Raw genomic sequence first — 17473 nt, 5'->3', positions numbered from 1 at the left:
TGCCATATGCATAGTGAAATTGGACTCAAAAGACTACTGTCATTGCTATTTCTGTTTAACTGCAGAAATCTAGTATGTCTATATACATTTCATAGTTTACAGTTCACTATTTTCAACACAATTCTGTCTACTGCCCTCCAATACCTGTTCCTCCAATTGTCATCTATCAAATGTAACAGCAGAAATACACCAGCAATTCCTGTTACAATGCCCGAAAATATAACTACAACAAAAAGGACATTTACTTGATCTTGATCGTATCCGTTCTCTGTAGTTTCAGTGATGATAGAGGGACCATTGTTACTGCAGTTCATCCCATCAGGAGCACCACATAAGTATTTGTTTCCGATATATGCTGTTCCATCTTGATACAAAGTGTCAAAATGTAGATTTCTTGGAATCAGTCCGCTCAAATTGTTGTAAGACAAGTTGAGATATGCAAGAAAATCCAATGGTGTCAATGTCATTGGAATTTCCCCTGTTAATTGGTTATTGCTGAGATCCAATGACTCGAGGGAAATCATTTTGCCAATAGTCTTTGGGATCACCCCAGTCAGATTATTATGTGAGAGATTCAGGAATGGGATTCCACTTAAAAGGCCAATTTTCACAGGGATTAGACCAGTTAGAGAGTTGCTTGAGACGTCGAATCCACTGTTGTAGGAATACACTGACACAAGAAAGTGTCTGTCCTTTGGTGACTATTTCTAGCTGAGAACCAGTGAACTTGAGGGAGTAAAGATAACCTAAGATGGTTGTTTGATTTTGTGTTTTCATCATCATTTTCAATCCTTCAAGATTCTCCGGAATGGGACCAGACAGATTGTTCCTGGACAAACCAATATATTGTAGATTTTTCAACTTCATTACCCCTTCCGGTATAGACTCATTGAAAGAGTTTGATGCAAGCATGAGTATACGGAGGCTTTGTAGCTCACCGATGAACTTTGGTATCCTTCCTTCAAATCTATTGCCTGCCAAGTTCAGAATCTCCAAATCTTGAAACTTTTCAATCACTGTTGGAAAAGAACCTTCAAACTCATTTCCATTCAGGTCAAGGTAACAAGGGCTTGTGACAAGTTCAAGTTCTTTCGGAACACTTCCAGTGAGCTGTTTGTCCAAGATCAAGGTAAATGAGAGACTTGCAGTTTCCCAAATTACATCGAATGGTGCCTGACAAGCTGTTATTAGAGAGATCAAGAACCTGGAGGACGTTAGTCGCTTGGCAAAATGATTCAGGTATTAGACCATGAATTTTGTTTCCGGATAATGATATGGATCTGATACCATGAACTTCCCCTATCTGTGTTGGAATTGAGTCTGAGAAATTGTTAAGTGAAAAATCGATGACATTTACATTCTCAAGCTGAGTAAGGATAAGGCCTTGAAGTTTGTTTCTGGCTAAATTTACTAGTGTTGGGAAACGAGAAGATTTCATCCGAATCATTGGAGGTATAACTCCCTTGAAGTTATTCATCGATAAATCTAGTACAGAGAGGGCCGGGAGATTGAACAACCAGTACGGTATGGCTCCTGATAGACGTTGTTAGCCAAAATTAGAACCTCGAGGTTCGTCAGATTTGAAAAGAACTTTGGGATTTCTCCTCTCATGTTGCAAGATGTGAATTCCAAAATTGTGGGCTGAAAAGTTTGCACCAAGGATTGATCTTGATCATCGAGTTCCACGGACAATCCACTAACTCCGAAACTAATTTGATCCAATCTAGACTTCTGGAATAAAGACAGTGGCATATTACCATTAAGGTTATTCATCTGAACATAAAGAAATGAAAGTTTAGGAAGCTGAAGTATGCACGAGGGAATACGTCCTGTTAGATCATTCCATTGTAAATTCAGGTACTCGAGGGAGAGGATTTGACAGATCGAAATGGGAATGTGACCTTGCAATCTGTTCTGGAACAGAGATAAGTATTGAAGGCTTACTAAACTGGACATCGAAACAGGAAGTTGGCCTGTGATATCGTTGGTATTGAGCATCAATATACTTAATTTCTGAAGTTCTGTAATGGAAGAAGGTATTGACCCTTGGATCGAGCATCCATCTGCTCGGAAAAAAGGATAATAAAGTTGAGTTGCTTAAAGGAGGAGGAATCGCTCCACCTACCCTAGTGAAGCTTATGTCAAGAAGTGTCAACTTTGGCCATGGGGCTGAAAACATTGAAACAAGATCTATGGTCATAGGAGGATTGCTAGAAACAGAAAGTCTTTCAAGTTGAGGAAGGTAAGGGATATGACCATCTAAATCGTTGCCACGAAATTTAAGAACTGAGAGGGTTGTGAGGATATCATATCAGGTATCGTGGATGTTAGAAAGTTAGAACGCATATCTAGAGTAGAAAGACTAGTAAGGTGGAGTAACTGCCCTATCGGAATTCTTCCTGAAATTTTGCAGCTGGACAATTGAAGTGACATGAGATTTGAAAGACTTGATATTGGTTTAGCCCAATGAAATGATTCAGAGGGCTTCGATAGATCAACACCTGTCAATACTAGATATCTGAGACGTCGGAGTCCTTCTAACCACCTTAGATTTGGACTAGACAAATAACCATATCTTATAAAAGATAACAATGAGCCAAAATCCAACTTTGGTGGTAATATCAAGCTAAAACTAATAGAAGACAAATCGGGTACTAAATTGGCACACGAAAGATCAAGAAACCTTAGAGATGTAAGGTTTGAAAACTGTGTGGTGATGGAATCTTGAAACGTGGCATTTGACAGATTGAGATAAGTCAACTTTGTTAAGTTCGATATCTCAACAGGTAACTTTAGAATACAAAGTTGTTGAAACTCAGGTCGAGATATTGCAGATGATCAAGAGTAAAGAACAATGGAGATATGGTACCTTTGAAGGCAAAATCAGTTGTGCTGTAGAAGTTGAAACAACGTCCTTATTGGTATTGATTATGACTTCATTTGGACTAGGATTCCGGAGATTGACAACTACAACATGACCTTCACTCTAGCATTTGATTCCTTTCCAATTGCAACAGCTTTCGCCTTGCCAGGAAGATAAACCATTAGATGGATCAATCAACAAGGATTTGAAGCTCATTAAAGCTGCTCTTTCTCCTTCATGGCAGCTATAAACGATAGATAAATGATAAAATAGAGTAGCAAATATAATGAAATCTTTCTTTAGCCACATGACTTCAAGATGATGAACAATATCCTAGATTGTAAAGTATTAAGATATATATTCCTACAATGTCTTCATGAAAGAATTAAAAAGGCATTATTTTGTGTAGGCTTCAACTACTGAATTGAAAAGGATTGCATTCTATAGTCAATAACTTATATAATAATAATCTAATTCAGTTCTCTAGAAACTTTGTTTAATGAAAAAAAGAACAAAGTCATGGTTGCCATTTTCCCAAAAGGGTCCACACATTATGTAGATATTTCAAAAAGAGTTGGTCTCCACATACAAAAAAAAATAAGATTTTAGCTTCTATACCAACCTTTAAAATGTTCTATATATATATATTCTAACAACATAGTTTTGGGGAAACTTGGGTATAAAACATCATAAAACTTACATGATTTAACTGAGAGAGGTTTCCCTTTCGGAAACCCCCGAAGAACTTCACAGAAAACTTTGAAGATTATAAACAACACACACTTATTATTATACAAGCTTTATTACACAACAAAGGAAATAGGGTATAGGATAGGAGTAATGGACATAGGGGGAAAGGAGTTGATGAAGGTTGAAGGTTGTATGGTTGTTCTCTCTATTCTTGCTTCTCTCTTGTCTTTTGCACACACACTCTACTATCTTATATAGACCTAAGAGATAAGAAATGAAAGGATTTAGAACAATCTATGTGGACCAAATATTGATGGTCGACAAACTCAAGATAAGATTCTTGATAATGCGCATCGGGTGCTCTGTGGGCTCTATCGTCACATGTATTATTAACATCTTTTTGACCTTTCGACAGACGCGTGCTTGTCAACAGCTTTTTCCTCTTTTTGAGGGTAGTGATAAAGTGTAACACCCCTCAAAATTTTTCCTAAGATTCGGGCCTTCTGTGTACACGTGTGGGGCCCATCGTATTTATTTCGAAGTACGTGCTTGAGTTAAGATGAGTCCCTGAGGAGTTTAAGAGCGTTGGAGGTGATGTGGGGTCATTGAGGACCCCTAGGACCGAGCTAAGTCCAAAAGATCCGTCGTGGCTAAGTTTAGGACGAGTTCACGTAAGGGTCGACTTTCAATGACCCTATCATTTGAAAGACGTCAATCCGGGTGGCCCACGACCTATCAAATTAAAGGTCGTCGAGTCTTCTTTCCAACTCCACCAAGAACGTAGATTTTGGAGTTCGGGGCCAAAAGATATGACGATCCGAAGATGAACTAGCACGACAGGGATTTCATTTTGGCCTGGGTTACCACTGCTGGGGAAATGGCCCTGGCGTCGTAAGGGCGCGACGCGCCACTATCGCGCCAGGAACATGCCTCAGTAGTTTGGTCCCTGGCGCGACGCGCCACTAAAAGTGTGCAGGGTTTTTTAGGCCAAATTCCCAGAATTTGGAGCAATAGGCGTGGCGCTGTAAGGGCGCGACGCGCCACTATCGCGCCAGAAACATGCCTCAGTATTTTGGTCCCTGGCGCGATGCGCCACTAAAAGTTGTGCAGGTTTTAGGCGTAATTGGCCTTGGCGCTGTAAGGGCGCGACGCGCCACTATCGCGCCAAGAGCATTTTTGCCTAATTTTCAGAATTTGGAGGAAGGGCAATTTGGGAAATTTCCCAAATTATATATACACAAACCTTGTATATTTTGGGACCATTTTTCTTCAGCCCCATTCTCTCTCTAGAAAAAGCCCTAGCTCCTCTCCCTTCTCTCTTCTCTTCTTCTCCATTTCCAACCAAAAAGGAGTTCAAGAGCTTCAAGACCTCAAGCTCCCATTGAAGACCCAGCATCAAGGTTTCTTCAAAGTCTTCACTAAGGTATGTAAGGCTAACCAAAACATGGGTTGAGTCCACCCATGTGCCCTATTCTTGTGTTGAGGTTAGATATCCATGAAAATGGAGTTTCTTGGTATGGTACATGTTTGAATGAGTTTTGTTTCCATTTTATTTAAGTATTTATGTGCCAATGTTGTTGAGCTAAGAGATCCCTAAAATGAGCCCTTATGTAAGTATGAGATGATGAGGAATGAGTTGCTAAATATGTTTTGTTGATCTTGTTAATTATATAGATTCTATAGAGTATACTATTTTCTTTAAAATATTGCCTATTATAAGAATGTCGATTTGAAGTCTTGGAGATGTGATGAGTCACAAAGATTTTTTCTCAAATAGATGGAGGTAATGATTGATTTTATATCTAGATGATGTTATATGTGCATTTAAAGCTTCCTCGAAGATATGATTGAGATTGAGCATTGAGATTGAGATTTGATTGTGATAGAGTTGATGAGTCGACAAGGTTGTAATGAGACTTGTTGATATGAGTTGATGGAGTTTTATGAGCATTGAGTCTTGGGAGGAGTATCGAGCACCGAATTGGGCAAGAGTATAGTCCATACTCGAACCCAATACATGTGTTGCCAAACGTAGGGGGGATTGAAACGTTAAAGTCGGATGCTTCCCCGAGAGCTTTTGTCCTGACATTATAGGACCTGGTTGGATTGGATCCATGAGTGTTCGTCGTTCATGCCCTGGCAAGGTATGAACGGGCATGGCAACGACGTCGTTTCGTTGTACCTTCACTGGCTCATAAGTGTTCGTTGTCGGTTAAGAGAAACTCCCAAATAAGTTTTGATAGCACTCTGAGTCAGATTGAGTTGAACTGTATATGATTGGTCCAGTCTAAATCATACTCTTGTTTTAGACTTAGGACATTTGATTGAGTTTTCATTTCCTTTTGAGCTGAGCTCCCGAGTTGGGTGATTTATTCTTCCTTGATGTTCGTTGTATTCGGCCATTTTACATACTCGTACATTCCATGTACTGACGTCATTTGGCCTGCATCGTTTCATGATGCAGAGACAGGTACTAAAGATCATCAACCGGCGCTCCGTTGAAGATACACTTACACTTCCAGCCAGTCGGTGAGTCCTCCTAGTTCCCGGAGGATATTGGGCCTTCCTGTATAGTTTTGATCGTCTTTTCTTTATTTGGATTGTCGGTAGCCATGGGCTTGTCATTGGCACCTTTTAGACTTGAATAGAGGCTTCATAGACTGAGATGTGAGGAGGTCGAGTGGTCATCTTAAGGATTTCTATTTTGATTATCGTCTTGATTGTAAATGTTTGGCCTTCGGTCCTTATGATATGAGAAGTATTTCTTAAATTGAGTTTTCTGCTAATAAAATGTGCTTGAATGAATGAGTGACTGCACCAAGTGGTTCGCTCGGAGGTCAGAGATGGCCTTCGGGTGCCGGTTACATCTAGGGTACCCTCCCGGGGCGTGACATAAAGTGACAACACTCTTACAGGACAATTGTGGGCATACACACATGGCACACTACTATACATTACTTTTTACATGAAATCTGGTGGCAATTTTACTTCCACATATTTCTTATCGTCTTATTAGTATCTTCTTTTTTGATGATCTTATCTTCTTGTCTTCGTAGTCTTCTCCTTTTGGTATTACCTTCTGGTCTAGGATTCCAAATTATGTAAGGCGATAGAATCAAAACTCATTCCTAAGTCATCATCCTCATATGGGTCTTAAGCATCTTGATAATTATTGCTTCCATATTCACCTTCGTCTGAACTTGAAGTTCTAATTGGACTGTTAGCTTCTTCGTCTGAATTTGGAACTAATCTATCATTACTTGGACTGTCTTTGCTAATAATGTGTTTATCCTGTCCTTGGTTTTTGAAGAATTGCTCTAGAGTCTGTTCATTTATGGCTTGTATTTTATCTTTTTTTTCTTCTTAGAAATTATGCCTTTTCTAGAGTTGTCTTTTTGAAAAGATTTAGGTAGTCTTCTTCGTGAGGAAGAACACCCCCCGTCTTCACTTTTTTGACAAAGTGACAGCCATTAACGGGTTTGGTAGGTGTTTACCGGCTACCGTTTGAACCGGACTAGCTGTATCTCTATCTGATACAATAGATTTTTTAGCATTCAGAGGGAAATGCACACCCTTCTCATCCATTTTTGAGTGAGATGGAGAACTCATTTCTGGGGACTGAGTGCTTATATTAGTCTTAGGAGTAAACTTACTTTTGAATGTCTCGAGTTGCTTCATTAGTCTCATGTTTTCTTAAATGAGGGTTCATTTTTTGCATTGAGTCTTTTAAAGGCCTCAGTCATGATAGAACAGTGGTCACAGAAAATTATTTTATTTGAATCTTTCTGGATATTGTATTGAGGAGTTTGATTTGGGCTTTGTCTGAGAGCCGGAGAAATATAGTAGTTTGGCCCAAGCATTCATCTGGCATAGTCTAAAGCTTTAGTAAAATTATTGAAAACTTTAAAAAAATGGATTTTTAATTCCATTTATTGAGTCTATTACTTCGATCCAAGTCTGGAAAACACCATGTGTCTTTCCATGTTATAACAACATAATATTTAAATTTATTCTCTTTACTTTTATCTGAAAAGTATTGACCTAAAGCATTAGTAGCTGCAATAAAATGTTTAGTGTCTTTCTTGTTATAGGCTATCCATAAATTGTCTACTAAACACTTCTTGGATTTGTCTAAGGTACAATTTGGCATTATTCTAAATGATAGGTTACACTGAGGATAGGAAATTAAATTGAACTTACCAGTAAATTCTTTCCATCATCTCAACTGCACCTTGAGGTCTAAAATTTATCTTACTTAATAGAGTCGGAACGTATGGGTCTGGTGGGACTATGCCCTTGCCTTTGTCTGCTGGCGATTGGTCAGTTGGTCTCATGCTGAAATAACATCAAATTAGTTAGTTTTAAGTTGTAATCTGCTTAATTTATCAACTAAATCGTTATCCTTGCCTTTAATATATTCAAATACAATATTATTATGTATTGATACTATATCCATAAAGTTAAGCCATCTTGTTTTACTACTATTTTTACTGTTTATTGTCTAATAAAATTTAACCATGGCTTCACAGCCTGTTCTTACTAATATTTCATCTTTTATTTAAGATATATAATTTAAAGCTATTTAACCCATATATTATTGCTAATACCTCGGCGCCTATGCTACTCATATTTCCCTTTTCTCTACATTGACCACTTTGATATGCACATATTCTTTCTTCATTTTTATTACTATATTTATTAGGTCTAGCTTTTAGAATGACCCATCCTAACTTACTTCCATCTGTTTGGACGATTAGATAATCTGATTGTAAGAGTATTTTTAAATCTGGTATATTTTTAACTTTTTTTTAAATTTGCTATACTAATTTAATATCTTCTATATTAAAATATTTTTGACCCTTACTCCCTACTTTTTCATATAAGGGTCCTGCTATCTTTCCTAAGTCTTGGATAAAATTTCTAGCATAATTTACAAGGCCTAAAAAATTTTGTAGATCTTTTATATTATCTAATTTGTCTGGCATATCTAATACCTTTTTTTCTATGTGTGGTTGCAATTTTATTTTTGGTTGCAATTTTATTTTTTCGTCTCCTAAAGTTACTCCTAAGAAGTTTATATGTGTCTTACATAATTTCATTTTCTTCTTACTAATTATTATTCTGTATTTTACGAATAGTCTAAAAATTATTTGTAGATGTCCTAAATATTCTTTGATATCTTTACTAAATACTAAAATATCATCTACATAAACTAGTACAAAATTTTTGTAGTCTCCAAACATATCGTCAATTTTTCTTTCGAAGATAGGCGGCGTTGTTTTTAAACCAAAAGGCATAGCTAGCCATTCAAAATGTCCCTCGGGTCAAGTGAATGTTGTCCATTCTATGTTTTCTGGATGCATTTTTACCTGTCAATAACCTGATTTACAATCAAATTAGCTAAATAACCTTTTACCTTGTATTCTATTAATTAATTCATTTTTATTTGGTAATTTATATGCATCTGTTCTAGTATTATCATTTAGTCTTTTATAATTTATTACTATTCTAACTTTACCTCTTGTTCACTATGATTTCTTACCATGAAAGCTGCTAATCTATGTTTAGAGGTAGATCTTCTTATTACTTCTAGTTTTAGTAATTCTTTAATATGTTTACTAAATTCTTCGGTATCTTCATTATTTGCTTCTATGGCTGCTGTTTTTATGGTGTATTCTGGGTTAATTATGTGTAGTATACATATGATTTTATTACATCCCAATGTATTAATGGTTTTTCTCCGATTATTTCCATTTCATCTTATATTGCTACTATATTATCTAGATCTTCGGGATTTTTTATCATTCCTATCTTATTTATTCCTTTTTGAAAATTATAAAATTCAGTTTCTATATTTATTAATGTATAATCTTTCTTTATGTCTTCTAGGTATGGTTCTTTTAAGTAATTATCTTTCTCTTCATATAGGTTTTTTAAAGAGCAATTATCCTTGTCACCACAGTCGTTGCAACATGGTATTGAATTTTTTATCGATCTGGGGGTTTCTATATTTTTTATCTGGGATCTTTCTTTTGTGTGGAATTGTATAGTTTGTGCTGGTGTATAGGTTGTATTACTAAATAACATTATTCCATCTCTAGAAAATAAATAACTTTCATTATTTTGTATAAGAAACTGTAATCCTATTGCTAGATCAGTTTTGATATCTAAGTCTCGTGCTAATATTTTATACATATTATAGGTTGGTTTGTAGAACTCATTACATGTATTTATAAAGCTTATTTGTGCCTTTTCAATATAATAATCATAAATGTTATAAGTTCCATCCATTTGGATCGTTGATACGGGGTCTTTGAAAAAATTTAACAGGTCTTGTGGCACTAGTTTCTTGTTTATGAGACAACTGGTACATCATGTATCTACTAGGGCTAAAGTTTCTTCTTATCTTTAATTCTAATTCTAGCTAGTACTTTTATGGTTCCAAATTTTTTATCTTCATTACATATAAAACTAGTATTATTTTCTTCAATAGTCATACGTTCTGTCTCTAATTGGTCTAGATGTATTGTCCCTTGTGTGGATGTGCCATCTATTTCTATTTTTTCTTTTCCTATATATATATATATATATATATATATATATATATATATATTCAATGCCAGAATAAAAGTATAAGTTTTTGTGAATGATCGATTTGGATCATCATATGCTGACTTGTTTGTTGAAGTCAAGATGATTGGATATCGTCTAAGCCTACAAAGGTGAATCATCAAAGTTTAATGCCATTGGTGTTGAAAACTAATGTTTGGTCATTTTCATGCAAGTGTATAACTTTTACTTTCTTGTGATTACTCATTTAAAGGGCGTGTATGTTGAATTATGTAAGTATACGATTTTGTAAAATAATATTAAAATTACAAGTTTTTGTGAATGATCAATATAGATCACCGTATGGTGACTTATTTGACTAACTCTTGAGGCACAGAGTTACCAGAAGTCGACTCAATGAAATAGTTGAAATTTGCACAGGCTGATCAAAAAACCACCATCATCGAAGAAAAAGTAACAAGAATCAAGAAAATATGTTAATTACATTTTACATAACTATATATAATATTTCTAGAACAAAGTCATGGTTGCCATTTTCCCGAAAGGGTCCACACATTATGTAGATATTTCAAAAAGAGTTGTTCTCCACATACACAAAAGATAAGATTTTGGCTTCTATACCAACCTTTAAAATGTTCTTTCATTTCAGTAAATTAACTTTGTCTTCTCCATGGCCCTAACTGCTGGAAATTGTAATTATTCTATTTCAAGATTTTATGTTCAAGCAATTGATACCAAAGAAATTAAAGTGACAACAAAAAAAGAAACATGGCAAGGAAGAAGAGATCTTCTATTTTCAACAGTACTTATTGCACTTGTTCAAGTCAATGATTCTCAAACTGAGCTTCTTAAGAGTATGTTTTTTGGATTTCACATTCTTCCTTTCTACTCCTTCGTGTTAATTTGTTTGTCTGGTTTTGATTTGGCAATACAAAGTTTAATTAAGAAAGTTAAAGAATTTTTTTTGGATCTAGTGGTTTTAAACTAAAGATACGTAAAATGTACCAAAATGTCCTTTAATCTTGTGTGGTATTTTAATATGTCACGTAATAAGTTGAAATTGAAAAATTATCCAAAAAAGAAAAAGGCATTTTTTCTAAACAAATAGATAAACAAATTGAGACGGAAAGATTATTTTGTTATTTTTTCAGTCACTATTTTGGCCACAAAATTGCAAATAATGTTTGTGTTCTTCTTATTATAGGATACCTCAAGAAATCAGAAGAAAACAAGGTCAAGAATGATAAGGAGGTAAATATTGAGTTTAATTTTTATGTACCGACAATATGAAAGATTTTTTATACTATCAGCTCATCAAAAAGATAATTATCGTTCATAAAAAGTGGAATTAGTAATATAGTAATAAGGTAGTTACTTGCTACAACATATTAAAATACTATAGTATAAAAGTTCTTTATGTTATTTTAGTGTTTATAAGATCATTTATTGATTTGTTGACTTTATTTTGGCATGTACAATTTGCACAATTATCATTTCCCATCCCTCTGTTTTTTAAAGGATTTTACTTATACACACCAATAATTCAGAGTATTTTACATAGATATAGTTTTCAATTTTTTTCCTTTTTGATAACCAAGAATCTACGAGAACTAGTGGTGCACAGTTTGAAATTCGGTGAATAATTGGCACACCCCTCTAGTCTTCTCCACTTAAATATCGTCCATTGTCTACTACAATGTTCTAACTCACACATCACGTATTGCGCGACCAAATCTAGGGGCTAGCTTCCAATTTATTAATTTTACTTCTTTGTGGACTATTACTTGTAGTTACCTTTTGGGTCACGATAGTGCAAAATTCATTTACATTAAATGTGTTAGAAGTTTTTACCTTCTTGTTCTAATTATTTATTGATTTTACCTTTTTTCTTCTTTTATTTAGAGATTGGATAGTTACTACAAGCGCAACTACAAAGACTATTTTGGCTACTTAGAAGGAACTTTGAAGCAAAAGAAAGAGGAACTTACTGAATCAGAGCAAGGCATTCTTGATTGGCTTGAAAAAAACAAATGAATTTGTCAAATGGGGAGAGAGCATATGTTGCTCGTATCAGACCTCTCTATAACAGTCATCCTCTATAATAACATTTCACTATAACGGTCAACTTTCTTTTAAAATCAATTTTTCATGTTAGGTTATATTCAATATTCTCTATAACAATATTTTTCTATAGCAACCAAAAAATATCCGAATAAACGACACCGTTATTGAGATTTGACTGTAAATATCCAATACGATCACATGAAAGTACTCGTTTAGTGTATTTTGAAAAATTTGCACGAAATTTCGACACCCTTATTACATGTCAAACACGAGTATGTCAAAGACAAATGAAGAATCAAAAGAGACATCATAATAACAATACAATTCCTATATAGTATAATGTTTAAAATAGAATGTGTATGTCTACTTGTTCAACTCCATACAAGTTTAAGTAACTACGTGTGTACACATCAAAAGTTGGAGGGCATAGATATCAGATGAGCGGCCAAGTTAAACGACACGTTTATATATTATGTCATCTTTTAATTAAGACAAGAATTATCCTTAACATATAGAAACTTATGTGTGACATTCAATTAACTCCTAAAAATAAGCAAGACCTGCCATGCACAAAACAAAACAAAAAAACCAGAGCTCCCTTTCTCTACTCTTCACCATTCACATTTTGTTTTACCTTCATTATAATTATAACTCTATTTATTCATCTTCTTCCCAATCCTTCAGCCTCCCCTTTACAACAAAGCAGCTGTGGTTTATCGACGATAGCTATCGCCGATAACCAATTTTTCCTTTTAACAGAAACAAGTAAAAGATCAATATTCATATGTACAAAAAAAAAACAGGAAATTTGGTTTGCAAAATTCACAACTTTTTTTCGATTTTTTTTTTGAATGTATGTATCTATGTAGAGACCATTTTGAACCTTGTTTCTCTGTTTAAGATTGTATTTGGATATTAGGGTAATTGTGTTGTTTAGTTTTTTATGCTGCATTGTCGAATTGAGTCATGGCGGATTCTGGGGGAGAGAAGAAAAGAGTAGTGGTGATTGGAGGTGGCGTTGCTGGATCTCTTATTGCACGGAGTCTTCAAGATGAGGCTAATGTTACCCTCATTGATATGTGAGTTTTTTATTTTATTTATGAATTTGTTGGTTTGTTGATAATTGTGGTGTCTGAGTCACCTTATGTGCACCTCCACAAATTCCATGTTTACGTGTTATAGACGAGGCCAATGTTTCCCTCATTGATATTCGAGTTTTCTATGTCTTTGTTTGTTTTCTATGTTTTTGATAATCATGATGTTTGGGTTAGCTTGTGTGCACCTTGATGAATTCCACATTTATGTGCTATATTTCTTTCACCAGCATAGTTATCATTTTAACTCTGTACATCAAGGTTTGGACAAATGAGAAAAAATCACCTAGGGTGTGTTCCGTACGTATGAAAATATTTTCTAGGAAAATAAGTGGGTTTCTTACTTATTTTCTTGAGCTCTACCAATAGTTAAATGGCTTATTAGAGCTAATTTGAGATTGAAGCGTAGCTGATACTTGATTGTATGTGTTATTGGTTAAATACCCCACATTGGTTGAGAGAATGGGTTGCTGTTCCCATATATACTCATGGGAAATCGTCACCTCATGACCAAACTTTTGGGATTTGCATTAAGACTAGTGTCCATTTTTTGAACGTTGTATCAGAGTCAGACCCATCCATATTCTTGATTTGCCCTATGTTGGCAACTGAAGCAATTAATGGCCTTTTTCTTTAAGATATTACATGGATTTATTATTTGTAGTGTGTTATGAATAACTGAATGCGAAAAATATGAACAGGAAGGAGTATTTTGAGATTCCTTGGGCTGCCTTAAGGTCAATGTGTGATCCTTCATTTGCAAAACGAGTCGTCTTTAGTCACTCCGAATACCTTCCCCATGGAAATGTCATTACATCTGCTGCTGCTAACATCACGGATACAGAGGTTGTAACTGTAAAAGGTGACAGAGTTGCGTATGATTTTGCTGTTATAGCTACTGGTCACTCAGAAAATGGTGCTTACACGAAAGATGAGAAGTTCGCTCAATACCAAACAGGTAACATCATGTATCAATCGATATACTTGTAGTTTGCATTATGATCTTTAATTCTTTAAAACCTTTGCTAGTCATGGAACTAAATGAGTCTGAATAAAGCGAAATGAATATAAATAGTTTCATAAGTTAACCTCAAATAGTTTGCGGTTGAGTTTTAGTTGTTGTATACCTTCCCCGGGGACTTAACTAGTGAAATTATGCATTGCTCCGGTTGATGTATTCTTACTTCTAATGCACTACTTTTGGAGGATCCGACATCCACCTGTCAGCATTTTCAGAGAGTCCAAGCAACATAGGTTATATCAAAATGAATCAATCAACTTCATTTCTACTTATTTTTGTTGGTTTACAGATCATGAAAAGATTAAATCTGCCAGCTCTATATTAATAATCGGGGGAGGACAAACAGGCGTGGAACTGGCTGCTGAAATTGCTGTGGATTATCCCGATAAGAAGGTAACGATTGTGCATAGGGGATCAATGTTGTTGGAATTTATTGGAGAAAGTGCCAGCAATAAGGTAGTGCATTGGCTAAAATCAAGGAAGGTTGAAATCATTTTGGGGCAATCTGTCGATGTAAATTCTGCAAAAGACGGTGTTTACAAAACATCTGGTGGACAAACTATAGACGCTGAATGTCATTTTATATGCATTGGAAAGCCGATTGGTTCAGGGTGGCTAAAAGAAACCGTCTTGAAAGGTAGTTTGGATATTCATGGAAGGTTGATGGTTGATTCTAATTTGAAGGTCAAGGGTCGAAGCAATGTCTTTGGTATCGGAGATATTACTGATATCCCTGTAAGTCTTCAAACTTTCTCTAGTATGTTTTGGTTTTGAAAACTCATATTTGTGATTGCAATATTGCTTTAAAAAAAAGATTAGATCATGCTAACGCGTTTTAGACTTGGTGGTGTCTTGTCGCACTATTGTGATGTTGTTATTGTTCCTTTTCCGAATGACTGCTTTCATTTATTAGTTGTTATGTTTTTTTTTCACTGTTGCTTTTCCTTTTCATAACTACTTTGATTTGTTGCACTTGAGTCTGGGGTTTTTCGAAAGCAACCTCTCTACCTCCACGAAGTAGGGGTATGTTGTTGTTGCATTATGATAAGGAAATTGAAAATTCATGTCCCTTACTGCCTCGGAAACCTCACTCGTTAATAAATTGATTATACTCTAGAAACTGGTACCGATGGAGGGCCATACTATGTTAAGACCTTGATGTTATTCTGCATTATGCGGAAGACCTATGTTGCTCAAACCTATCAAAATGCTACCACACCCGTGTCAGATCCTCTGAAAATGCATAGCTTTTGGAGCATCCAGCTCACCTGATAGTATTTTTGAAAAGTCTGAGCAACATATATAGTAGAAGTCTTCAGTCTTTTTCCCTTACACGTATAGTAGAAGTCTTCAGTCTTTTTCCCTTACACGATACCTTTGTTTAAACGTGTACACTCACGATATGGATCAGTAAAACCCTTGGTCCAAGATCCACCATGTATGCATACCCAATGTAATCCACAAGTGAGGTCTAGGGAGGGTGGTGTGTATGCAACCTTACTCATACCTTGTGAAGGTAGAGAAACTGGTGCTGATTTACTACAAATCTACAACTTAAAATGTCAATGACTTGTATGTGTTCTTATATCATGTAGACACGTTTTATCACAAGACGTTCTTACTTAGTACCGGTGAAAATGCAGGAAATTAAACTAGGATACTTGGCTCAAAGACACGCAGGGATAGCTGCCAAGAACATAAGATTGTTAATGAAGAATGCGAACGACAACAACTTGAATGTATATAAACCTGCTTTGTCATTATCATTAATTGCTCTAGGCAAAAGAGAGGCTGTAGCGCAGTTTTACTGTATATCGTGTATTGGACGCCTTCCAGGGATGATCAAATCAGGAGATTTATTTGTCGGGAGGACTCGAAAGCAACTTGGTTTGCTATCTGAACTTCAATAAACTTCTGTTTTTCAGGTTTAACATGTATTCTTTAGCTAGTTCCCCTGTAAACATAGTTGTTTATAATACATATCATATTCAGTTAGATGGAACTCTTCTCCTCTTTGATTTTCTCTTTTGTGTTTCTTGTACATTATTGTTCTGCTTGTTGTGGCTTAAATTGTGTAAAAAAGTGTTACTTGAGGAAGTGTTTGTATGGAATTACTTCATTTTGTTTCATGTGTCTTACTTTCTTTTTTTAGTTTACTTCAAAAACAACATCACTTTGTATATTAAGTAAAAGAAGATCTTTTTAAAAGTTTCGAACATTTCTCGATTGGTGTGTTATTTGTGCTGGAATCATGCTAATCGTAGGTGTTTTTCCTCTCATAAATATATAATTTTGGATACGAGTTTAATATTATTCGTGCATCATATGGATTTTAATACTAGAAGTCTCAAACTCGCTCCTTGTCGTCCTTCTCCAAAGTAAAAATTTCGAGTGCAAATTCGAATAATCGAACCTCAAAGCAAATATTGGTCGGGAGAAAAGCAAAGGAAAAAATAGAGATAATGGTTAGAAAAAAAAACATGAGGTAAGCGAGTTTTCAACTTGAACTATCACATGGTAGCGTTTCCCATATGCGCTATCACTACCTATTTATCAAACAACTTGTCGACTGCTATATGATATTGCATGGTACACTTTCATTTTTTTATTACAAATGGTGCCAAATAATTAAGGAATTAATCAGAACTTTTTAAAAAAACTATTTAAGAGATAATGGTGAAGCACACATAAAATGTTACTTTTTTTAATTTTCTATCTAAACTATTAAGGAGTCGTTGGGTTGAAAATAAGTTATCTCAGGATTAATTATTATGGAATTAGTTATCCTGGGATAATGTGGGATGTATATGGGATAACTTATCCCATCACTATGGTATAAATAGTAGATAAGTTATCCAAACTTGTCAACCAAATAAAACACCAAAATTTTATCATTGGACTATTTTTTTATTCCAAGACTATTTATGTTAATCCCTTACACCAAACGACCCATAGGTAGTTGTATTTTCTATCAAATTATCGACAACTATTTATCAAAACACAACTTTAAATTAATGAATCAGTTGTCACATGAATAAAAATTTATAGGTAAATTAAATTATCACACGCATTTTGACGATTGTATTCAAATCTAATCAGCTTCAAAATGTAATTTGATAAACAGTCTATCATAGTTGAGATTAAAAAAAGTGATAGAGTGTATTTTTAATT

At 35.0% G+C, this 17473-nt stretch overlaps 2 protein-coding genes and 1 pseudogene across 2 annotated transcripts; 2 read left to right on the top strand and 1 right to left on the bottom strand.

Annotated features, from left to right (window-relative positions):
• Positions 1-19: 19 nt before the first annotated feature.
• On the bottom strand, positions 20-1751 carry LOC129881076 (receptor like protein 21-like; annotated as a pseudogene).
• An 8976-nt stretch (positions 1752-10727) lies between these two features.
• On the top strand, positions 10728-12340 carry LOC129881074 (uncharacterized). Its single transcript, XM_055955407.1, has 3 exons — positions 10728-10977; positions 11328-11374; positions 12026-12340. Exons 1-3 carry the CDS (start codon positions 10794-10796, stop codon positions 12155-12157), a joined length of 363 nt encoding a protein of 120 aa, XP_055811382.1. The 5' UTR covers positions 10728-10793; the 3' UTR covers positions 12158-12340.
• A 143-nt stretch (positions 12341-12483) lies between these two features.
• Positions 12484-16304, top strand: LOC129881073 (uncharacterized). Its single transcript, XM_055955406.1, has 4 exons — positions 12484-13266; positions 13983-14239; positions 14592-15037; positions 15946-16304. Exons 1-4 carry the CDS (start codon positions 13154-13156, stop codon positions 16210-16212), a joined length of 1083 nt encoding a protein of 360 aa, XP_055811381.1. The 5' UTR covers positions 12484-13153; the 3' UTR covers positions 16213-16304.
• The last annotated feature ends 1169 nt before the right edge of the window (positions 16305-17473 follow it).

Source organism: Solanum dulcamara, chromosome 2 (genome assembly GCF_947179165.1).
Source record: "Solanum dulcamara chromosome 2, daSolDulc1.2, whole genome shotgun sequence".
NCBI classification, from domain to species: domain Eukaryota; kingdom Viridiplantae; phylum Streptophyta; class Magnoliopsida; order Solanales; family Solanaceae; genus Solanum; species Solanum dulcamara.
The sequence above is the reverse complement of the archived record's forward strand: the minus strand, read 5'-3'. Positions and strand labels throughout refer to the sequence as shown.

Excerpts from the sequence above, each read along its gene's own strand:
- LOC129881074 (XM_055955407.1), top strand. The coding sequence starts at position 10,794 with ATGGCCCTAACTGCTGGAAATTGTAATTATTCTATTTCAAGATTTTAT. Across the intron at positions 10,978-11,327 it reads TCAAACTGAGCTTCTTAAGA|GATACCTCAAGAAATCAGAA; the intron begins GTATGTTTTTTG and ends TTCTTATTATAG. Across the intron at positions 11,375-12,025 it reads AGGTCAAGAATGATAAGGAG|AGATTGGATAGTTACTACAA; the intron begins GTAAATATTGAG and ends TCTTTTATTTAG.
- LOC129881073 (XM_055955406.1), top strand. The coding sequence starts at position 13,154 with ATGGCGGATTCTGGGGGAGAGAAGAAAAGAGTAGTGGTGATTGGAGGT. Across the intron at positions 13,267-13,982 it reads AATGTTACCCTCATTGATAT|GAAGGAGTATTTTGAGATTC; the intron begins GTGAGTTTTTTA and ends AAATATGAACAG. Across the intron at positions 14,240-14,591 it reads GTTCGCTCAATACCAAACAG|ATCATGAAAAGATTAAATCT; the intron begins GTAACATCATGT and ends GTTGGTTTACAG.